We start from the raw sequence: 24785 nt of genomic DNA on the forward strand, positions 1-24785 counted from the left end.
CAGGCACTGCCCCTACCCTTTGTTAAAGTCATTTTTAATGTCTATATATTATTTAAACATACACATTTGTCTAGTCAAATGATCCAACTCTTGTTCTTCTCATTTTAATAACAAAACAAAATAAAGCCAGTCTTTATTATTTAGAATACCACCGCTTCATAGGAAATTGTTCCAGGAATAGTATGAAGACTAATATTGATTTTTAAAATATGCTTCATTAAGTAATACTTACCTAAAATTTGGCATGATCTTCCAAACAACATAAAATAAGGACTCTGGGCTAAATGCAGTCTGGCTACCTTGCCATAAAGCACAGAGTGTCTTTCTAAACTCTTCGACCAAAGACCTGGAAAAGAAGAAAGTGAGAGGCTACTATTTCAATGCATAATGTCCAACTGGCTACAACTCATAATAAAAGTGAAAACATATATGCTTAACTTGGATGTAAATTTAAAAAAATAAATATATTTAAAAAAATGAAAACATAAAAAGGGTTTGGTTTCTTCTAACCTAATTCTGACAGTTAAGTAAGAGCATCTCAAAAACCCACATAAAGAGCAGCAATTATAGACAAAACTAGGTTTTTTTAACCCCACAACTAACATTGAGTGTGCCAGAGTAATGGCATACTTGTACAATAAAGCAATAGAGAAGTTACAAATTACTTCAAAATGTACATTTTTAAAAAACTTTTTAAGTTTTTAAGTAACAGAATCTCTTTCTCCATTTCCTGTAGTTTTCCTTCTTACCACTTACAAGGAGCACTTCCCAGACCTCAGTGTGTGAGAATCGGCTCATTTCTGTCTGAGACAATTCATCTGACCACAAAGCTTCAACACTCAGCTCTACACCATGACTCCCGAATCCAAATCTAAAAGCCAGATTCTCTCATGACCACATTTCAGTCAGGTTTTTCCAGTTTCCAAGGGGAATTTTCTTCTGAATGTCCTTTGTCACTTCAAACCCAATGTACACTAAAGCTGCTCTCTATACTCTCCCTACTACCGCCCAATAACCATTGTCTTCTCTCATAGGAACAGAACTTCCATTTTTTGCTTGGTGTAAGAACTCTTGGAATAAAAAACTTTGAGTGCGTTCAACTTCTGAGAAATTTCCTTAAAGAGAAAGAGTAGTCGTCATTAATCCCTTCCTTCTTCCTTCTAGCTGGAAGGACAAAATGGTGGCGATCCAGCACCACTCTGAACTATGTGGATGACAGCCCTACCCTAGGGTTGGTGGAACAGAAAGCTAGAAGGAGCATGATGATGGTGTCAAACAGCCCTAGAGGGATAATCTCTAACTTTTACACGAGAAAATAAACAACGGTTGTTTAAGTCACTATTAATTTTGTTTTCCTATGCAGGTAGCTAGAATGAAACACCTCCAATAACCAGTTAAACTGAAACATCACCAAACAACTTCAATACCTATGTCTGTCAATACACCTACCATCCTCACAGATACCTGACTGGTTTCTCAGAGAATCTCACTAATAGCTCAACCTTTGTCATCCAGGAGTGTGCTCACAAATCATATTTTTTGCTTCCTAGTACCTGAACCTTCTTCCTGTATTTGAGGAATTCCCCACGTTAAGAGTCTGGGTAAGAGTCAGAGCCTGCTTCCCACTATGGAAGTTGGAAAGCCCAGATACTTGCTTTCTCAAACCACCTTGCAGCCAGCACTCAGGTACATGGCCTGGGTCCTGCCTATTTGAAGCAGAAGTTAGTGAGGCGAAGAAGCTGGGGCAGTGGCAAATTCCTTCTGATGACAAAAAACATCACCTGGAGTACAGAGGCAGCAATAATAGCAGAAACCGCAGCATTCACCCAGCACTCAACTCCAGCAGTGCTGGCAACAGGAACTCTGGTGTCACAATGGGAAGTGTGTTAGAGGACAGTAATATCCTTATGGGATAGTTCCATGGGGTGATTGTGGCTACGGTTCTGGATGTCTAGATGCCAGACCTGATTTTCCACCCATCCAGTAATAGCTTACCAACAGACTTTTAATAAATTCTTTTTCTGCCTAAGATGGCCAGAGATAATTTCTGCAATTTATAACTAAACCCTAAAAGACACTAATGCATCAAGTACTACTCATACATCCCTTAATTTTCCTAAAAATGTATTTTTCCTCCTTATTTCACTGCTATCCCCTCCAACCCAAATACTATAAAGTGTGAAGTCTCCTTGAATGCAGGCATTTTTCCAGTTCATTCTATATGCTGCTAGCAAAGTAAACTCCTAAGACATCACTTATAGTGGTATGACTACTCCCTACTCCAATGCCTGGCTCTAAAGTTCCCTGGTATTTTGGCTCTATGCAAACTGTACACTATTCTAACATGTTCCATCGTAATTTCCCTGAGCGTCTTAAGCAGAATAATGTCAGATCGTAAAATGGTTTTTCAGAATGTGTGGGGACGGGGTGTGTGGGAGCAGGAATGGGCAGGCAGAAAGAATATTACGTTAAAATATATACCAATTATAAAACATAGCCTTATTTCAGTAATGTTAAAATATGAAAAAATGTGCCCACTGATAATGGATAATAGAGATTATCTGAACCCCAAATAGAGCACAGCTGCACTGAATTTGCAAACATATCGGTTCTCAATAATCATTTGTCAATTTTCCCTTCTCCGTGTCAACTAAAAATTGATTGCATTGCCCCATAATTAATGTGAGGACTACAAATTAATTTTATTAGCCAAAAGAGGTTTATCTACTATTATAAGACAAATCAACTCACAAAGGCTAATGATATTCATGCTGGTCTAAACCTAGAACTGTGTTTCATATATAGATGTCAATTTGAGAGCTCAAATCCACAAAGACTTAATAAGTAGAGAGCTAAATTTATCCTCCCATTAGGTAAACAGAAATAAAAGAATTCCAACAATTATTAAGATTACCAGCTACATATTTAAACACAATTTTTAGAAGAGTGTTTTAAAATGTATGTGCCTATTAACTCACATAATGAAATGGAAATCACCAGTAAGAGTCACTTGTTTTGTAGCTCAAAGCCAGAAAGGACATATTCTTAGAACTCACACATTGTTATCCCCTTGGCTCCTGGTGTGGTATGTTCGCCTTCCTGCTGTTTTCCCATTCCTTAACTCCACAGCGGGCAGTTCTTTGAAATAACAGCAAAACTGCTCAATGTTACTATTTTAAAAGGAAGGGAAGAAAATTATTTAAAAAAAAAAGAAAAGAAAAGAAAAAAAAGAATTTACTAGGACTGTAAAGAAAGTTGTATAAAACCCACATGTGAATTTTGAAAATGTGATTTCACTTTCTCAAGAAATTGCTTTGAGTTTCCTCATTAAGTTTCTTCATTTACTCTAAGAAAACAGTATTAACAGATGACTTTGTAGAAATGAACAAAGAGCTTAAAGCAAAATCTCTTTAAAAAAAAAATTCCTCACTTCTGGGGTGCCTGGCTGGCTCAGTTGGAACAGCATGTGACTCTTAATCTCAGGGCTGTGAGTTCAAGCCCACATTGGGTGCAGACATTACTCATATAAATAAAACTTTAAAAAATGTTTCATTATATCCTCAATTCCCCTCCCCCAAAGGTTGTCACCATTTTTGGGGGGGGGTGCCTGTTTCCAGGTATTCAATAATTTCCTCAAATAAAAACAAACCATGAAACCAACCGTATTGTTTAGATATACAGTACAGAGTAATAAGGAGAATTCTGCAGTGATTTGAGTTTCTTGTTTGAAAAAAACTAGATAAGTCAAGAGATAGTATCTTTAAGGTGGGACCAAGTATGATTTCTGTTCCTTATTAGCAAGGTGGCCTTAGGACGATAATTTATTCTGGCCTTTGATGGCGCATTAAAATCTACAAGTATATGGCTTTCAAAATAATTTCTTCCATATAACTGAGGTCAACCTTGTTGGGTATTTTATTTTTACTACTTATCTTACATTTTAAAGATCTTCTAAACATCTGATCTTATCATATTTAAGACTCAACTAATGGGGGGGCAGGGTACCTGGATGGCTCAGTCGGTTAGGCATCTGACTTTGGCTCAGGGCATGATCTTGCGGTCCGTGGTCCGTGAGTTCAAGCCCTGCGTTGGGCTCTGTGCTGACAGCTCAGAGCCTGTTTCAGATTCTCTGTCTCCTTCTCTCTCTGCCCCTCCCCCGCTCGTGCTCGGTCTCCTTTTCTCTCAAAAATAAATAAATAGGGGCATCTGGGTGGCTCAGTTGGTTAAGCGTCCAACTTCAGCTCAGATCATGATCACACAACTGGTGAGTTCAAGCCCCACGTCCAACTCTGTGCTAACAAGCTCAGAGCCTGGAGCCTGCTACCGATTCTGTCTCTCTCTCTCTCTCTCTCTCTCTCTCTCTCTCTCTCTCTCTGCCTCTCCTCCGCTCACACTGTCTCTCAAAAAATGAATGTAAAAAAAAAAAAAAAGTTAATTAATTAATTAATTAAATAAATAACATAAGACTCCCCTAGGTGGCTCAGCTGGTTGAGCCTCCAACTCTTGATTTTAGTTCGGGTCATGATCCCAGGGTCATGGGATTGAGCTTAGGATTCTGTCTCTTTCCCTCTGCCCCTCTCTCCTGCTCATGCACTCTCTCTAAAAAAAAAAAAAAAAAAAAAAAAAAAAAAAAAAAAAAAAGACTCAACTATAATCAGATTCAACTCTGAACAACGTTCCCTATAATCCTGGGGTCTGCATACTACAGCCCACAGGCCAAATCTGATCCTGGGCCAGTGACCTTTTACATTTAAAAAAATTTTCTTTAATGTTTATTTATTTTTGAGATAGAGAGAGAGAGAGAGAGAGAGAGAGAGAGAGAGAGGGGGAGAGAGAGAGAGGGAGGGAAAAGGAGGCAGCCAGGGAGGAAGGGAGGAAATGGCGGGGAGGAGCAGAGAGAGAGGGAGACACAAATCTGAAACAGGCTCCAGGCTCTGAGCCATCAGCATAGAGCCTGATGCAGGGCTTGAACTCACGAACTGTGAGATCATGACTTCAGCTGAAGTCTGATGGCTAACAGACTGAACCATCCAGGCTCCCCACCAAGCTTTTACATTTTTAAAGAGATGTTTATAAAGGGTTGGGGTAGAAGAGAGGGGGAAGAGAAGAAGATATGAGACACTGTGTGTGGGATGCAAAGACTAAAGTATTTACTATCTGGCCATTTACTGAGAAAGTTTTCTGACCTCTGCTCTAGTTCATTCAAGAAGCAACAGGATATAAATAATGACAACTAACAGTTACTTACTGCTAGACACTGTTCTAAACACTTTATATAAATTATATTATTTAATCTTCCCAACCATCCTATGAGGCAGAACTATTAACCTCAATTTTACTGATGAGGAAACTAAGGCACAGGGAAATGAGATAACATGCCACATGACTAGAGTTAGTGGCAGAGATAAAATCTGAACCCTGAGCCTTTGCTCCTAACCGTTTTGCTAGAAACTAACTCTGATCTGAACATTACCTGAGTGACTGAAGGATGGCATTCATGAAACATGTGTTCCCCAAATTCCGAAGGCCTGTGGCACAAATGCCAGTGGTGCTTCCCTGTAAAATGGGATAAGAAAAGGCCATCAGCAATACCAAGAGAAGGCTGTGTCAGACATCAAAGCAAAGGCCTATATTTGAAACTCTAGCATCAAACCAATTTGGAATTGGTCCTTTTTTGTCCAATGAATATTTCAAACTCTCGTTCTACTCTCTAAGTATCCAGATATTTTTAAAAGCCTACTTTTGATCCTGGGATTGTTCTCAATGGAAGTACCCCGTGGAAGCTTATATGGAAATCAGCATTAATAAATACCATGGAGTACACGATATAAAAACCAGGAAGATCCTTAAATGAAATAAAGTTTTAAGACTGAATGCTTTTACAAGATTTTATTAAAACTACTACAAATTGAAAAATATAAACATATACACCTCAAATAAATCTGTCCCCAAACTTTTAACTCTAAGCCATGCATAAAAGACCAATACATGTATTCCTAGCAACAGGATATCAGTCTTTAAAACGCTACCTGAATTTCCCTTAAAGACCAAGGCTTTGTTTTCTGATTAACTCTACAAATGCACCATGACATCTAAATATTACACCTTAGAAGTGAATCTACCAATCCAACACAAAACCTCTCTGCCCATAACTCAGATGGCCAGGGAACACTTTAAGCTCTTTATCGCACAAAATCATAACACTTCAATTAAGTGCATGTCTAAACATAACTAGCATGACAGCAGAGAGGCAGGTGTAGGGCAAAATTACTGATGTATTTATAAGTATTTAGCGACCGTTAAATTTTTTAAATTTATTCATGGCTCATACATCTGGTAACAGATGGTTACCAAAATGAGGAAGCATATTCTTTCATGATAGACTTTTATTAATGAAGTCCTAAGAAACAAAACTTACCAAAACCTCACACCCATAGAATTTGCACTTAGGACCTTTAACAGAAGGAAGCAAAGAACTTTGGGATCTTCAGGAACAGAGTAATAAGATACAGGACTAGGCTTTCAGAATGAACACTTGCTAAGGGAGAGGAACACAGTAGTAATCCTGATGGAAGGAAGGCACTGACAGATGGACTCACTGGGGTATTTAGTCACATCAAGAATCATTAGTACAAGTGGCAAACATTTCGTAAAATATTCCAAATCCAAGGCATACATTTATGAAAGTTCATAAGGACCAACATTAGTGTTAGAGATGTAACAAAAACAGCGACTAGGTCTAAACCAATTCCTACATTTGCATAAATTTTAATTACTTACATTTACTTTTAATAACTTGGTGTTTAGTGATGAATTTTCCAAAAGTTTTCTTTTCCTATGCCTGTCAGCCGTGAAAGCGGAGCTATTAAAACAAAAACAGATAGTAAAAAAGACATTGACGCACACATACTACACAGCCTGTACTTCTGCCTCTAATCCTAGACAGGGCTTCTGTTGCTCTATTCAGATTACAAGAAGGGAGGAAGCCCTTGAAATGAGAGGGGCCAAAGAGTACTTAAACTCCAAGTATTTTAACTAGTTGAGATTTTAAAGAAATCAATTCTTCCCTTATCAGCTCTATAATCTATTTAGTCAGTAAGACATGCATAAAGACTTCAGTTAATGAAAACTATACCATGTTTTACTCAAAGACCTCAGGCTATTTTCTCTCATTATATGATTGAAAAATATTGTATTGCCTTTACATTTAAGTTTCCTAAGAGACACCTAGTTTTGGTATGTTCATACAACAGCTTTTAATATCAACTGCCAAAATAAAATAAATGGTACCTGATGACTAGGGGTGATTTGTACAAATTTCACTAGCATCAGCAGCCATTCCAGAGCCATTTCTATTTGTACAGCTTCAAAGCCATCACTGTTTAGATTTCTGTTTATTGCTTCAATTTTGGATTCAGGGAGTTTTATCTGAATAACAACCTATCTTGCTAGAGCTAAAAAATTCTATTCACATAAGTACTGTAATTTCTTTATGATGGCAAAGCATTTCACAAGTTACTGTAATTTCAAGGGACACAGCCCCTCACAAAAGAGGAAAAGAAGAGGGGCGCCTGGCTGGCTCAGCTGGTTGAGCATCCAACTTCGGCTCAGGTCATGGTCTCACTGTCCGTGAGTTTGAGCCCCGCATCAGGCTCTGTGCTGACAGTTCAGAGCCTGGAGCTTGCTTCGGATTCTGTGTCTCCCTCTCTCTCTGTCCTTCACCTGCTCGTGCTCTGTCCCTCTCTTTGTCTCTCAAAAATAAATAAACATTAAAAAAAATTTTAAAAAAAAGAGGAAAAGAAGAAAATAAGATCTTGTGCTATCATACAGGTGCAAAGGGACAATAATATAACAAACCTAATTTCCCTTAAAAATAATGCATAAATTTTAGTGCTTCTAAGAAGACCTCATAAAACATTTGACAAGGATTTTCGAATATCAAAGGTAACTCTATAATGATTTTCTATCATTTTATGTCCTTTCCTTACAACTCCAAAATTCCCCTTGCAAATAAATTGAGTAGCTTATAAATTGATGGGTAATAACTTTTTTTTAAATTTTTTAAAATTTACATCTAAATTAGTTAGCATATAGTGCAACAATGATTTCAGGAGTAGATTCCTTGATGCCCCTTACCCATTTAGCCCATCCTCCCTCCCACAATCCCTCCAGTAACCCTGTTTGTTCTCCACATTTATGAGTCTCTTCTGTTTTGTCCCCCTCCCTGTTTTTATATTATTTTTGCTTCCCTTCCCTTATGTTCAACTGTTCTGTGTCTTAAAGTCCTCATATGAGTGAAGTCATATGATATTTGCCTTTCTCTGACTAATTTTGCTTAGCATAATACCCTCCAGTTCCATCCACGTAGTTGCAAATGGCAAGATTTCATTCTTTTTGACTGCCGAGTAATACTCCATTGTGTGTATGTATATATGTATATACGTGTGTGTGGACATACACTGATGGGTAATAACTTAAAAAAAAGTCTCATGGACTCTTGGCTATAACTTATGATAAATATTAAATGAAATAAATGCTCAGTTATGACCATTAACTATGGGCACAGTTTCAGATATCCAAAGTAAACCCAAAGTTTACTTCACTAACATTTCAATCATACTAAAAACATGATGGAAGTTATGGAACTCATTAAGAAAAATCCCACTCAAAAATTCTAAACAACCCCTCAACCCCATTCTATCTCCCTTCCTTTCCCAAAGCCTATTACTTACTTTTCCAAGTTCTGTAAGTGTTCTCTGACTTTCTGTACCAGTCCCAGCTTGGTGTCATTAACCACAAAATCATCACAGCGATAACTGCAAGAAAAATATTAATCAATGTGTGTAAAGAGCTTGAGGAAACCACAGTAATGAAATCACTAAAAGGCCTGGCTGCTGCCAAGACGATCACATGGCTCCGCAGGCAGTTACTGTCAGTGGTAAGTTTAAAGAGAACTTGGAATCCACAATGGAATGTTTTTTAAAAGCCTTTTAAAAAAAGCCACGCAGGCAATGATCACTAGCTTCTTTTCACATTTTTACTCAAAAGCTCTTCAATGTCTCCTTCAAAAACAAAATAAGCTGCTACAGGTGTTACATTCTTTTTAGTGGTGCATAATACACAGAAAATAAAAAGCACCAAGTCGATTCACATTGCCTCAAGCCTAAAGCTTTCAGGTGATATTTCCCAACTCAAAATAATGGGAATTTGCAGGGAGGGAAGATTTAAGTGAAGAATAGGGAAAAGGTAGGGATAAATTAAAAACAAAAAAACTAAACTAAAAGATATACATTTAAAACAATTTAACTAAAATAAACTGAATTCAGATGGTTGAGAAGAATCTTCATTCTGAGGTGCTAGAAAACAAAAATAAACAGCAGCTACACCTTTTAGGAAACTGATAACTGCTTTGAAGAAAGATGTTAAGGTGTTCTTTAAAACTGATCCTGTGAGGGGCACCTGGGTGGCTTAACTAGTTGAACATCCAACTCTCCATTTCAGCTCAGGTCATGATCTCATAGTCATGAGTTTGAGCCCCACGTTGGGCTCCACACTGAGTATGGAACCTGCTTGGGATTTTCTCCTTCCCTCTCTTCTGCCTCTCCCCCACATGCACTTTCTCTCTCAAAAAAAAAATCAACACTTAAAAATTAAGAAACAAAACAGATATTGTGTGTGTTTTTAGCAAGTCAGTAAGCAATTACAAGAACTCATATGTAATAGACATTACCTTGTACATTAGCATTCAATTTTTTTTCCTGGAATAAAGCCAATTTTAACAACAACAACAAAAAACCTTACAAGCTAGTACCAATATGTTCTTTTGAATAGCAGCTTTGTATAAAACCACTATTTTAACTACCAAAGAATAATGACAATAATGCTGCCATTCTGAGCAAATTAAACTTTGAATGCATAGCAACTAGTAAAAATTAGGTCATTTAAGCAGAATCCAAAAAATATTTCTTACATGTCTGTAATCAGTCTATAAAAAAATGAGAAGAAAAGGGGGAGAGTAATGAAAAAAAAAGATGACACACACAAAAGCATGGCTTGTGTCTCTTATTTACAGAAGTTAAAATTTCAAGTGATGCTTTTGAAAACTCTAAAATAATAATATATATGTAATTATTTAACACCCCTTCCCCCATTAACTGACTACCTATGCTGTCAATCATGAGTCTCTAATGTATTCTCCAAGTTTCCTAACATGTACACAAACAGCAAAAGCTACCTTTTACATCCTGGAGTGTTTTTCTATGGCCAAAGAACCACCAATGGCAGGAGAAGAATTCTTTATCAGTTTTATGATAAAAACATAAAAAGTTAAATTAGTGAAAAGGTTTAATTCCTTGCTTCTTCTCAGCATAAAGGTTAAGAGGGTTAAGGTCTACTCTATGAACCTGGGCTTATATCACTTGGTTCCTCCATGAAGCTTAAGCATTGACTGAAGAATCAAATTGCACTGCTACATTCTTCCTTACATTTTCATTTTATGTTTACATAAATTTATGCATGTATTACAAATAAAATACTCAGTATTCAGAACAAAAACAATATTAAATGCTAGTTTTCAACTGGGGAGCAACGTCTAAGAGTAAATTTAGATCACTTTTCATATATTTACCCTAAGCCATAATATCTAATAATAGCTAACTGGAAAAAAGTTGTTGTTCTGTTTAAACAAACTATGTCCAGTTAAACTAAATAACTGGGTTTTTTTTTCTTATTAAAGTAATTCTTTTTGGCGTAATATGGATTTAGCCTAGAATATAAAATAACATTTGTTAAAGTAACACTTTCATATACTGAAATATAGATTTACTTATGCTTTTGCTCCATTCTAAATAAATCTGGCTTAACTGGATATAGTTGCTTCATCTCTCTGAACTTTCATCATTAAAGTAAGTAAGGTGCTGGGTGCCTGGGTGGCTCAGTCCGTTAAGCATCCAACTTCAGCTCAGGTCATGATCTCCCAGTTGGTGAGTTCGTGCCATGTCGGGTTCTATGCTGATGGCTCAGAACCTGGACCCTTCTTCAGATTTTGTCTCCCCTTTTCTGCCCCCCCCCCCACTCGTACTGTCTCTCTTTCTCTCAAAAATAAACATTAAAAAAAATTAAATAAGTTGCTCAAGACTCTACAGCTGTGCTAATGTGACTGATGCAACTGAATAATTGAATTTTAATTTTTAAAAAATTCTAACTGATACAAAATTTCACTTAACATCTAAAGTATTTTTACAAAATACTTTTCCACTAAACACAATTTTATGGTTTTGGTAAAACTATGTTTCATTTTTATTATTACATCACATGATGGGTGCATGTGTCATTTCTAGTATTACACATTAGCATATTACCAATCTGGTTTATGTCAACAGAATGGTTGAGTTCGTTATTTTTCTATGCAACAATGCAGCACTGCAATGTTTATGTGAATATTTTATACAGACAGCAGAGTTATTGTTATGTAAACAGTAATTGATAGTTAAGTAGAAATACTTATTTTAACTATAATAAAAATTTTTTTCTAGCTTAATTATGAAAAAAATTTTAACTTTCACATGAAGGCACACTAATGAGGCAGTATCAAGTAGAGAAGTTATGTCACAAATTTTACAAAGGATGGCAATTACAATTTGTTACAGCAGAGCAAAATGAATGTTATATTGAAAAGGTTTCAAGATAATGGAGTAGACAATATTAAGAGTCACCTTCAGCAAATGCATATTCATTTAATAAGAAGTTGCCTCTCAACAGACAAAACTTAAAGCAGTTCATGAAATCAGAATTAAACATACAACAAAAAAATGTCTCAATGATTAGTAAAGGATCTGAGCTTATAATTTTGGCCAACTATAAAATGGCCTAGATTCTTGCTCAAGAAAGAAAACCATTTTTAGAAGGAGAGATAAAAAAAAAATTATCATTTCATTAAGGGAATTAGGATTTAAAATTTGAGGAAAAGATTAAAAAGAGATTTTACAAAATGTGAAAAGTTTTTTTTTTTCTAAAAGAGAAATAATCTTAAGCAGCCTCCACGCGTGGCACAGAACCTGATGTAGGGCTCAATTCCACAATCCTGGGATCATGACCTGAGCCAAAATCAAGAGTTGGACACTTAACCAATTGAGCCACCCAGGCACCCCCAAAATGTAAAAGATCTTAAATTGACCCACCAAGCAAGTGTCAGTGAATAAAGGACTTTTCTAACAATTAAACTCAATCAATTCAACATTTGAAAAATTGCAAGTACTTTTATTTTTAGCTTTACATGAGTTTCACAAGAGATACTGACCAATTAATACTGTGGGTATGTTTTGTCTCAAACGACTGTAGATAGGAAAAAGTTTCTATCAAGACAGACAATGGGTCAGCTATGTGAGATCAAAAATCTGAATTTATGGGGCACCTGGGTGGCTCGGTTGGTTAAGCGTCCTTTTCTTGATCTTGGCTCAGGTCATGATCTCATGGTTCGTGGGTTTGAGCCTCGCATCAGGCTCTGCAGTGATGGTGCAGAGCCTGCTTGGGATTCTCTCTCCCCTCTCTATCTGCCCCTACCCCACTCACACTCTGTCTCTCTCAAAACAGTAAACAGTAAACTCAAAAAAAAAAAATTTTTTTTTACTATAAAAAATTTACTAAAATTCCCTTGTATTTATTCCACTGCATGATACATATTGAAAATATCTGTGTTCTGAAGGAGACTGTATCATGGATGTGGTTATTAAAATTGTTCAGTATATATGTGCAAATGCTATGAATCATCACCAATTTATGAAATTGGTTTTTAAAAAAATTTTTTAATGTTTATTTTTGAGAGAGAAAGAGACAGAGCACAAGTGGGGGAGGGGCAGAGAGAGAGGGAGACACAGAATCCGAAGCAGGCTCCAGGTTCTGAGCTGTCTGCACAGAGTCGGATGCAGGCTCGAACTCATGAACTGTGAGATTATAACCTGAGCTGAAGATGGACACTCAACCAACTGAGCCACAGGCACCCCTAGAATCTGTTTTAACTGCAATTTTTATAGAAGTCAAGCATTTCTAATGAAAATTTAGCATCTGAATGGAGATGTGCTGTAAGTGTAAGATATACACTGGATTTGGAAGGTTTCATGTAAAAATAAGAATACAAACGATCTCTAATTTTATGGTGATTACATGTTGACACATTATTTGAACAAGTGGGTTACATAAAATATACAATTAAAACCAATTCACCTATTTCTTCTGCTTTAATGTGACTATTAGGAAAGTTTAAATTGCATGTATGACTTGTATTATTTCTGGTGGTAGCACTGCTAATCTAAAGGGTATCTAGGACATTACCCGCTCTAACACTCTATATTACTACCCAATATCATAAAGGGGTAACAAATTTAACTTTATTGAACTATAAGAAATATTTTTTGTTTTGTCTGGTGTTGTTTTCACTGGTTTGAACTTTTTTTAATGTTTTCACAACTGCCCCTATTTCTCAAGAGCCAATTTTAGGTTTTCTTACAGTCACTAAGGACACTTACCTTTAAGATTATAATTTTTATACTCTCTGAATTTACCACATGATTTGATAACTGAAATAATTTACCACTATTATTTGATGATGATGATGATGATGACATTTTGAAAGGAAAGCACCTACTTCTATAGGCCAAAACTTCTAAGAGTGCCTGGCATGTGGCAGAGATCAAGAATTGTTAGTTTCCTTCCTCTGTGTAACCAAGAGCTGCCTCACAGCACAGGCTTCTCTACCTGCCCCAACTCCTTTTGATTTCTTCTTCCTCCCTGGCCCAGAGGTCAAAAGATAACAAGGAGCAAAAGTAGGATATAAATGAGAATTTAAATGTTGTCTGGTTGCCTTAGTCCTAGCTGAAGACACTGATTTCAAACTGGAAACTATCCCACTAATATTGGTATTAAAAAGTCCCAAGGCAAACAGAAGGATTTAAAGTAAACAAGTTCTGGGGTGCCTGGGTGGCTCAGTCAGTTAAGCATCCAACTCTTGATCTTGGTTCAGGTCATGACCTCATGGTTTGTGAGTTCCAGCCCTGTGTTGGGCTCTGCGCTGACAGTGCGGAGCCTGCTTGGGATTCTTCTCTCCCTCTCTCTACTCCTCTCCCCCCAAATAAATAAGCTTAAAACAAAAAAAAGTAAACAAGTTCTAAACATCTCTTCTGGAGGCGCCTGGGCAGCTCAGTCTGTTAAGCAGTCAGGTCATGATCTCAAAGTTTGTGGGTTCAAGCCCTGCATCAGGCTCTACAGTGTCAGCGCAGAGCCCACTTTGGATCCTCTCTCCGCCATCCCCTACCCCTGCTCCTTCCCTGCCTGCGTGCTCTCTCTCTCTCAAAAATAAATAAACATGAAAAAATATATTAAAAAAAATAAAATTTAAACACCTCTTCTGGTTTACAACTGTGTTGAAGCCAATCGGTCAGAATTATACTTACCTCAAACACCTAAAAAAAACAAAAACAAAAACAAAAAAAAACCAGCCACTCTCCTTGGTTTTCCCTTCAAGAAGATTATGTCAGAAAAAGAAGTAAAAAAAAGTACTTAACTTGTAGGATGGGTTTCAAAAGCTTGTAGATCGGTCCTCTGAAACTCGGAATGCTTTTCCCATTTTGAAATAAATGTTATAAAATATGGTTAAATGTCATAAGGTGAACATACACCTGGCTCACAAAATGTAGTTGAAATAATACTATAAAGAGTTGTATTCCTCTTTTTCTTCTTTCTATAGTGCTGTCACTGAGAAACTGTGAAAGGAGGAAGCTGGTCAGAGTTCAGGTAACTAACTTGATTAGTACTTCTCTCGAAGAGGGCCTGGGTTCAGCAACTCCTCATACACATAGGACTTCAAGTATGTAACAAACACAAGTCAAGAACCACCAATATTACACGACCAATTTTTAGGTTATTAAATTTACAATTAAGAAAGTTCTTATTTAGTGATTTTAGGTGATTTTTCAAGTAAAGATAAGCTCTACTTCTTTTTTTTTTGATTCATCAAAGCATCACATGACTATTTCAGGCTTAGAGAAGAACTTCCAAGAAAGTACAAAGATGGCTATAAGTTCTACTTCTAATAGACTATTTGTCAGATAAGGAAAAGGTCCACTTTTGTATTTAGAAAAAGGAACTTTTTAAGAAAATGTAAGTAACTTGAGCATTAAAGATAAAAACACTTAGAAATCAAATCAGGCAACATATTAGTGATGTTAAAGAAACAGGATATAAAAAAAACAAGGCAGGAAGGGGATTGGTATCTTTCTTTATTTCTAACACCTTGAGACAAACCACACTATCATCTTGGCTATGTAAAGACTCTTCTCAAATCCAAATTCCCTCATCCAAAAATGATCTCTAAATAGTTTCAAATTACTTTAAGCCAATAGTTAATAAAGAAATTAAGCATATAGTATGGAATTACATGTACACTGATGTTAAGATAATAATTAACTTTACTACCTTGCAATGAAAGAATATACAAGTAGCAGCTAAATTTTCATAAAAAAATATGTTATTTATACCACTATATAATTAGGGAGGTAAAAAATGGATAAAATTAGAGGTTTATTTCACATTCTGCTTACTCTAATAAAGAGCAAAATAAAACTGTCCAATTTCTGGATTACATTGATTCCTTATGTGTATACTTTTAGGTTTTCATTTATTTCTAATTTCTAACATCTAATCATATCTAATCCTTTCTACTTTTCTGTTTATAAAATCTCCCCCAAATCAATCTTTTTTCTCCTCTATTTCAACTAACATTCTATTCTCTACTTTGGTTATTTCCTCTGGTATGATCTTTCCCACCCCACCCACCCCCTTATACAGTGACTTTCAAATCCACAGATAACTACAGCCAAATTAAGCTATAGTATTTGATGGTCCCACAATGTTAGCCTTACCTTCATTCTCTTCTCTCTCACCTTTCCCTCCCAATCTTCCCTTTCACTTCAGTATTACATGCTTTGCATTTAGATTTAAGCTTTCATCCCATATATATCAACTCCCTTACCTTTCTTTAGTATCTTCCATGTAGCACCATTCACTTGTTTAATGACAAAAATATTCCTCACTTTTGGTCATCTCTGTATGTGCTTTCTTTCCCTGGCTTTTTTTTTTTTTTAATTCTAACTTAAAAATTTTTTTTTATTTTAACGTTTATTTATTTTTGAGACAGAGAGAGACAGAGCCATGAACGGGGGAGGGTCAGAGAGAGAGAGGGAGACACAGAATCTGAAACAGGCTCCAGGCTCTGAGCTGTCAGCACAGAGCCCGACGCGGGGCTCAAACTCACGAACTGCGAGATCATGACCTGAGCCGAAGTCGGACGCTTAACCGACTGAGCCACCCAGGCGCCCCAATTCTAACTTTAGAAACACTTCTTTCTTCCCTATTTTCACTCTTGCATGCCCCTCTAATTCTAAAAGGCAAAACCCTCATCTATTAAGAAGAAAACTCCAAATTAGTTTCATCAGGCACCTAATCAAGTTAAAAAGTAAACCACAAAACTACCCCCAATATATTTATATGTTTGTATTAAGAAATCACATATATGTAAGTAAATCTAAATTAATGTGCATAATATAAAAAAGAAACATCTTAAAATAAGCTGGAGGTAAAATAAACTACTTGAAAATGTCTTGTTATTCATGATATCTTCACACTATGATTAAACTAATATCTCAAAGTATAATATACACAGGGTGAAATTTGACATTAATGATAATAGATACAAATTCATACTTCTTATAGCTTAAGCTTTCTGTCCAAACTTACGGATCTGATTAGTCTGTGTTTTTATTAGATAGCCAATATTTTTATCTTCTCCTGTGTTTGATGAGCTCAGAGTGGGAAAGTCTGTTAGCTTTCTCTTTTCTTGTTCACTAGTATTTGCATTATTATCTTGCAGGGCTTATTTGGTAAAAATCTCGTATTATTTTTTTATTGTAAGTAGCCTCCACACCCAATGTGGGGCTCGAACTCACAATCCTGAGATCAAGAGTTGCATGCTCTACCAACTGAGCCAGCCAGGTGCCCCATTTGGTAAAAATCATTTAAACAGTGTATCATGTGATGAGGGTTGACTTGGAAAAACTAAGTAAATCCATGTAACTAAGCAGACTACAATAAACTGCAAAATGCTAAAGGTGAACAAGGGTGAGGACTCCACACACGAAGCTCTGATTCAAGACATTCTGTGTACAGTTCATGACACATGACCACTTAATCTAAAGACTACCAGCAGCAGGTATATGAAATGCTGGCCAGAGCTTTTTTTTTTAATAAACTTTTTTTTTTTTTTAACGTTTATTTATTTTTGAGACAGAGAGAGACAGAGCATGAACAGGGGAGGGGCAGAGAGAGAGGGAGACACAGAATCTGAAACAGGCTCCAGGCTCTGAGCTGTCAGCACAGAGCCCGATGCGGGGCTCAAACTCACGGACCATGAGATCATGACCTGAGCCGAAGTCGGACGCCTAACCGACCAAGCCACCCAGGCGCCCCTAATAAACTTGTTTTAAAAAGTTTATTTATTTTTGAGAGAGAAAGAGAGAACATGCAAATGACTGAGGAAGGGGCAGAGAGAGAGGGAGAGAGCCCATCAACATGGAGCCCAACTCAGGGCTCAAATCCACAAACTGTGAGATCATGACCTGAGCCAAAATCAAGAGTCCGACGATCAACTGAGCCACCCAGGAACCCCAATAAAAACATTTAATAGAAGTCCTATATTTTCTTTCATCCCCTCAAGGGCATTATTTTGGTGACTGCTGGCACTAAAAAAACTAGGTTCCTAGCACAGAGTAGGTTCTCAATGGATATTTACTGAATAAGAGCAACACATCTGCTCTTGTGATTTTTTCTGGATGCTGTTCACATTATGTTTTTATTTTTTAATGTTTATTTATTTTTGAGAAAGAGAGAGAGCATGAGCAAGGGAAGGGGGGGGAGGGGGTGTGGGGGTGTGGAGACAGAGGATCTGAGATCTGAAGCAGGCTCCAGGCTCTCAGCTGTCAGCACAGAGCCCAATGCAGGGCTCAAACTCAGGTGAGATCATGACCTGAGCCAAAGTCAGACACTCAAACAACTGAGGCACTCAGACACTCCTGTTCACATTATGTTTGAAAATCATTATGCAAATTAGACTCTCAAGTAAAAATTTTGAAGGTAAAAATTTGGGGAGGAAAGGACTGCTTATAACACTGAATTTTATTCACAAAGGATCTATGTCTTTGCTTTGTGTCTTTAATACGTTTATTCCTACATATATAGTTTTTGCCATTACGCTGGGGTTTTGTTTGTTTCTTTGATTATTTCCTTTTTTTTTTTTAAGTTTATTTATTTATTTTGAGAGAGACAGAGACAGCACAAATGGGGGAGGGACAGAGAGAGAAGGAGAGACAAGAAGGCTCCACACTGCCATTGCAGAGCCGGCTGCAGGGCTTGAACCTACGAACCATGAGATCATGACCTGTGCCAAAACTAACTGAGTCACCCAGCTGTCCCTGGGTATTTCCATTTTTGATTGATAACTGCTAATGAAGCTATTATTATTTGTATATGATATATCACCATTTCAAAATTTCTTAATTAATTCTAGTTGTTTTCTACTAAAGTTTCCGTGAATTTTCTGGGCATTCTATTATGTAATTTGAAAACAAAAAAATTTTTCCCGTTTTCCAATATTAATACTAATTATCTCATTTACTTACTGTCTTACTTCAAAGGCTAGAACTGCCAAAACAATGCTAAATAATACTGACAATCATGTAAGTGATTTTTAAATATTTATTTATTTTTGAGAGAGAGAGACAGAGAGAGCACGCACACACAGGCAGTGGGGGATGGGGGGGTACAGTGCAGAGAGAAAGGGAGACACAGAATCCGAAGCAGGCTCCAGGCTCTGAGCCATCAGCCCATAGCCCGACATGGGGCTTGAACTCAGGAATCTTAAGATCATGACCTGAGCTGAAGTTGGATGATAAACCGACTGAGGCACTCAGGTGCCCTGATCTTTTTTTTTTTTTTTTTTAACGGTTTTTAAAATTTGTGTGTGTGTGTGTGTGTGTGTGTGTGTGAGAGAGAGAGAGAGAGAGAGAATGAGAGGGGGAGGGGCAGAGAGAGACAAGGACAGAGCTCTGAGGTGACAGCAGGTGAGTCCAAGTGGGGTTTGAACTCACAGAACTGCGAGATCATGACCTGAGCTGAAGTCGGATGTTCAAAGGACTGAGCTACCCCAGCACCCCGCATGTAAATGATTATAAAAGGTATTTCTGTCTTGTTTCTGATTTAATGGAAATGGCTTTAGTACATGATGCCTCCTTTTTTTCTTTAGTTTTTAGAAGACTATGATATTTTAATAATTTCCTTTTGTTTCAATGTTATTAGGATTTTTAAATTCAGAAATGGCTATTTATAAATGTATTTTTGCTTGTAATGATATAATAACTGGGGGTTCTTTATGAAATACGTTGATACAAATAATGAATATGTCCGCAGGCTTCACATGAAATTAACTAATTATATAATTTTTCTTTTTGGTACATCTTGCTGGGTTATATTTGCTTTAAGTTTTAATCATCTGCAACTATTTTAATTTGTGAAACTGACTTATTTTCTTTTTGGAGTTTCTGTCAGATTTTTGTCTAAATGCTTTGAAAGATTTATAACATTAAAATATATCAATGTTAAATTGTAATAGTTTGAGGCTGAACTGTCCAAGATAATAGCTGCCAGCCACATGTGGTGATTTAAAATTATATTAATTAAAATAAAACAAAACAAAACATTCCTCAGTCCCACTGGCTACTTTTTTTAAAGTTTGTTTTTTAAAAAAAAATTTTTTTTAACGTTTATTTATTTTTGAGACAGAGAGAGACAGAGCATGAATGGGGGAGGGTCAGAGAGAGGGAGACACAGAATCTGAAACAGGCTCCAGGCTCTGAGCGGTCAGCAGAGCCTGACGCGGGGCTCGAACTCACGGACCGCGAGATCATGACCTGAGCCGAAGTCAGACGCTTAACCGACTGAGCCACCCAGGTGCCCCAAGTTTATTTATTTTTGAGAGAGAGAATGCACACATGCGTGAGAGCAGGGGAGGAGCAGAAGGAAAGCGAGAGAATCCTAAGCAGGCTCTGCACTGTCAGCATAAAGCTTGATGTGGGGCTCTATCTCACAAAATGTGAGATCAAGACCTGAGTCAAAATCAAAAGTTGGACGCTTAACCCACTGAGCCACCCAGGTGCCCTGTACTAGCCACTTTTAATTTTTATATATTTTTTAATGTTTATTTATTCTTGAGACAGAGACACAGAGAGAGAGAGAGACAGAGCAGGAGAGGGGCAGAGAGAGAGGGAGACACAGAATCTGAAGCAGGCTCCAGGCTCTGAGCTGTCCACACAGAGCCCAATGCGGGGCTCAAACCCATGAGCCATGAGATTCAGTTGGACGCTTAACGTACTGAGCCATCCAGGTGCCCCTGTACTAGCCACTTTTAATTGCTCAAATGCTACCATATTTTATGGCACATATATCACACCCAAAACAGAGAAAACTTTCTCTTTCTTAACTTTAAAACTCTAAGGTTGTTTTTCCATTCCTATTAAGTGCTATTAAAGTTACAAAGATCCGTATGGCATCCTTGAAGAACTTAGAAAATACTCCCAAGCCACACGACTCTCCACCAATCGGAGACAAGAAGCAACCATCATACAAATGAACCTGATTTTTTATGCAACAGTAAAGAAACAATCTTTTAACCTACAGCTACAAAGTGATTTTTTTTTAATGCTATTTTTAGAGAAAGAGAGCGCGCACACACGCACATGTACGAGCAGGGGAGGGGGCAGAGAGAGAGGGAGAGAGAATCTCAAGCAGGCAACCGTCAACACAGAGGCTGCTATGGAGCTCAAACTCATGAAGTGTGAGATCATGAACTGAGCTGAAATCAAGAGTTGGATGGTTAATCGACTGAGCCACCCAGGTGCCCCTACAAAGTGATCTTTAAACGGTAAGTTGTGTATAATACTAATACCAAAAAATCCCCTCAAAATAAAACAAAAACTTCTATGCAAAAAGTACCCCTCAAAAAGGGCAGCAGGGGATCCAGCAATAAATTTTAAATTCCTTTTCATTCCCTTGTATAGTATTGTGATATTTGGAGGCAAATTTGATCTCTGGTTTTATTATAAATACTAGATATGGATACAGAAGATTCATCTTTTCAAACCAAGAAAAGTTAAAACTCAAAAGAACTCATTTACATAGCAAGCTTATTTTTAAATTCTTTTATTAAATTCTAATGTATTGCCATCAAATAGGCCAATTTTGGAAAATCAGAACAATACCTGCAGAGAAAATCTATATCCTTTGTTAAAAGCAAACAAGTACTAGCTTATTAGGAAAGAGCCCTTTATGTTTTCAGAACACCTCTATTAAAAAAGTTCTTTTTGAAGTTCAAAATGATTATATACACAATGGAATACTACACGGCAATGAGAAAGAATGAAATACGGCCTTTTGTAGCAACATGGATGGAATTGGAGAGTGTTATGCTAACTGAAATAAGCCATAAAGAGAAAGACAGATACCGTATGTTTTCACTCCTATGTGGATCCTGAGAAACTTAACAGAAGACCATGGGGGAGGGGAAAGGAAAAAAAAAAAAAAAAAGGTTAGAGAGGGAGGGAGCCAAAACATCAGAGACTGTTAAAAACTGAGAACAATCTGAGGGTTGATGGGGGGTGGGAGGGAGGGGAGGGTGAGTGAGGGGTACTGAGGAGGGCACCTGTTGGGATGAGCACTGGGTGTTGTATGGAAACCAATTTGACAATGTATTTCATATTAAAATAAATAAATAAATAAACTTCAAAATGCTGTTTTTAAATAAACAAAACTCTTCCTGTTCTCTAATCTTTACATCACTGAAAATTTGTACTAAAATTGTTTATAAAGATAGTCAAAAGATGTTCCCCTTTTTAATAGTCAATCACAATTTTCTTTGAGAACAATTCGGTATCAATTTAAGTCCACAAATAAGAGCTTTATTTTTACTAGTTTTAGTTAAAACTATTTGTTACAGGTGTTTAAAATCTGAAATACAAGTCTTCTTTTTTTTTTTTTAAATTTTTTTTTAACGTTTATTTATTTTTGAGACAGAGAGAGACAGAGCATGAATGGGGGAGGGACAGAGAGAGAGGGAGACACAGAATCGGAAGCAGGCTCCAGGCTCTGAGCCATCAGCCCAGAGCCCGATGCGGGGCTCGAACTCACAGACCGAGAGATCGTGACCTGAGCTGAAGTCAGACGCTTAACCAACTGAGCCAACCGACTGAGCCCCTACAAGTCTTTTTTCTAAACAAATGAATTGCTTAACATTTCATAATATTTCCTTGTGTGAAAGAGTGCCTTAAAACATTACCTGCCAGAAAAGAAAAATTCTAGTAACTTAGTTTTAATATTCCTTTTACATTTTTTGTATCCTCAGAAATTCAGTTACTGTTGATAAGGATCAGAATCGGCAAGACTATGTCAGATGTCAAAAGCTATTTGTTCAGTATTTAAAAACTATTAACTCCAAATATCTACATAAGAAATCAAAGTTCCTAATTTTAATCTTAGTTTCTTTGTGATAAAAGAACGTATACCACATACAATTCCATTTTTACTGACTGGAGAGAGAAGATGGGGTGTGAGGAAAAAATAAATTACTTAAATAATAAAAGTGAACACTAGCCCTTGTGGGAGTGATTTTCATTTTGGGGGAGATTTTCATTTTTATAGAAATCTTCACTTGACTTCAAAGCTCAGTTTAGCTGACTGATCTCCTAAATGAGTAGGTCTGTGTCAAATCAAAATTACTCCTTTTGGTGTCGCTTTCCCTCTTTGGAAACAGTGACCCATTTTATGTTGTTCTGTTTGGATGATATGAACTTCTTCCGGATGTCCTGTTTATGTGAGAAGTGAAGGGAGCTGTAGCAAGGTGTCCCTCTTGGGAGGTAAATAAAATAGCTCACACTTGCCATGATTTAGGTCTTCTTGGAGAAAGATTTTCCATGGCTATTCAGTCCTCCAAAATGACCAAAGGACACGATATTATAGATGTGATGTAACCTTCCCCATTTTTGGAAGATACGTAACAAAATACAAACCTTCAAACATATACTGCCCTCTCTGCACCGGACACTGAGTAGCGTGGAAGAGATTATCTGACATATGGTTCCTGCAGTCACCAAGGACATTTACAAATAACCTAATGCACAGCAGGAAATTACAAGTATCCCAAGAACTATGAGTTTAAGAGCGATTACATCTAGCTACAATAGAAGCTGGGAGGAGGGACTGGGGAGAGTTGAGTGGTTAACTTCACTGAAGGATATGCAAAGATAAGACAGGGCAGGGACTCTTGGAAAGGGGAAATAAAGATATGGCATGTTTCTCAAGAGCATGTTTCAACTTCTTTAGAGTACAGAGCACATGGAAAAGGAGCTTTAACATTAACTAAAGTAAAAAGATTTTGACCACGGTAATAATAATAAAGTTAAAACTAATGCACCAATATTTTACCAACGAAGCAAATCACTGAGTCTAACCACAAGAAACTTATGGGCAAGGAAAATTTATAAACTGAAGTGAAATTACTGAAGTGTACTAGAAAATAACACACACACATTCATACAGAAAGAAGAAATCCTTTTTCATTTCTTTCTTAATCACACTGAGGTATGAGGAAACTTCATTTAGAGTACAGCTTTCTCAGTTTGCAACTATCACAGATTTCTTTTAAGGCATCAATGTAATCCTGCTACAGGGTGAGTCCCTGGCATTTTGTTTTTAAACCCCCAAATGATACAGTAATGTGACCAGATGCAGTTCCCTTCCTACATTTCAGAAGCTCTGAGCGTCCATACACTTGCAGCTCTGTATAACTTCACACAAAAGACTGGCAATTGGCCAAGAAGGCTCTGCCATGGTGTATATTCCCCAAGATCTGCCATTTAAGGGGCACCTGGGTGGCTCAGTCAGTTAAGTGTCCGACTTCAGCTCAGGTCACGATCTCATGGTTCGTGAGTTCAAGCCCTGTGTTGGGCTCTGTGCTGACAGTTCAGAGCCTGGAGCCTGCTTCAGATTCTGTGTCTCCCTCTCTCTCTCTCTGCCCCTCCTCAACTCACGCTCGTGTGTCTCTCTCTCTCAAAAGTAAAAAACGTTAAAAAAAAATTTTTTTTTAAACATCTGCCATTTAATTCCAATTCAGCCATGAAACCACACGTACTTTAGCATATTATACCAACATAAAACATATCAAATTGCAATTCTGGTTAATAAAGGCATTCCTTCAAAATTCATAAAGTCTCAAATGTATTTTTACAAATAAAGACACTGAAGTATACAACATATTTTTAAATAGACCTATGAATATTAATTCCACTCCATTATGATAATTTTTTAAATTTCCTCAAAGAGTTACTGTTTCCTCATAATCTTACCAGCTGCAAGAAAACCCACTGCAAACTTTTTACATAGCACACAGAGATTGAATTGTATTTCCAAACTTCCCCATTTAACATTTCATGCACACTGCTAAATGAAAATGAAGAAAAATGTGTGTTTTCAATATCTGGTATGTATAGATTGATCTGACTCACAACAATGATTGTGAGATTATGCCTAAAGAATGATCTTAATTTCCACTCACTAAAAGAAATAGTCTTAAAGAAACATGGTTCTGTCAATTAGGTAGCTACCTCATTCTAGTATGTAAGTGTCCTGAAGGA

The 24785-nt window shown here is 37.0% G+C and overlaps 1 protein-coding gene across 3 annotated transcripts in view; it reads right to left on the reverse strand.

The window, feature by feature from the left end:
- The window catches only part of USP3 (ubiquitin specific peptidase 3), a 106824-nt gene that overhangs the window by 45305 nt on the left and 36734 nt on the right, over positions 1 to 24785 (reverse strand). For all 3 annotated transcript variants that reach the window (XM_043555224.1, XM_043555222.1, XM_043555225.1), the window contains exons 4-8: positions 8733 to 8816; positions 6781 to 6862; positions 5474 to 5556; positions 3057 to 3170; positions 233 to 346 (exon numbers count right to left, since the gene is read on the reverse strand). In XM_043555224.1, the coding sequence (XP_043411159.1) occupies positions 233 to 346; positions 3057 to 3170; positions 5474 to 5556; positions 6781 to 6862; positions 8733 to 8816 (477 nt within the window). The remainder of the gene's footprint in view (positions 1 to 232; positions 347 to 3056; positions 3171 to 5473; positions 5557 to 6780; positions 6863 to 8732; positions 8817 to 24785) is intronic.

The sequence above is a fragment of the Prionailurus bengalensis genome, chromosome B3 (assembly GCF_016509475.1).
Source record: "Prionailurus bengalensis isolate Pbe53 chromosome B3, Fcat_Pben_1.1_paternal_pri, whole genome shotgun sequence".
NCBI classification, from domain to species: domain Eukaryota; kingdom Metazoa; phylum Chordata; class Mammalia; order Carnivora; family Felidae; genus Prionailurus; species Prionailurus bengalensis.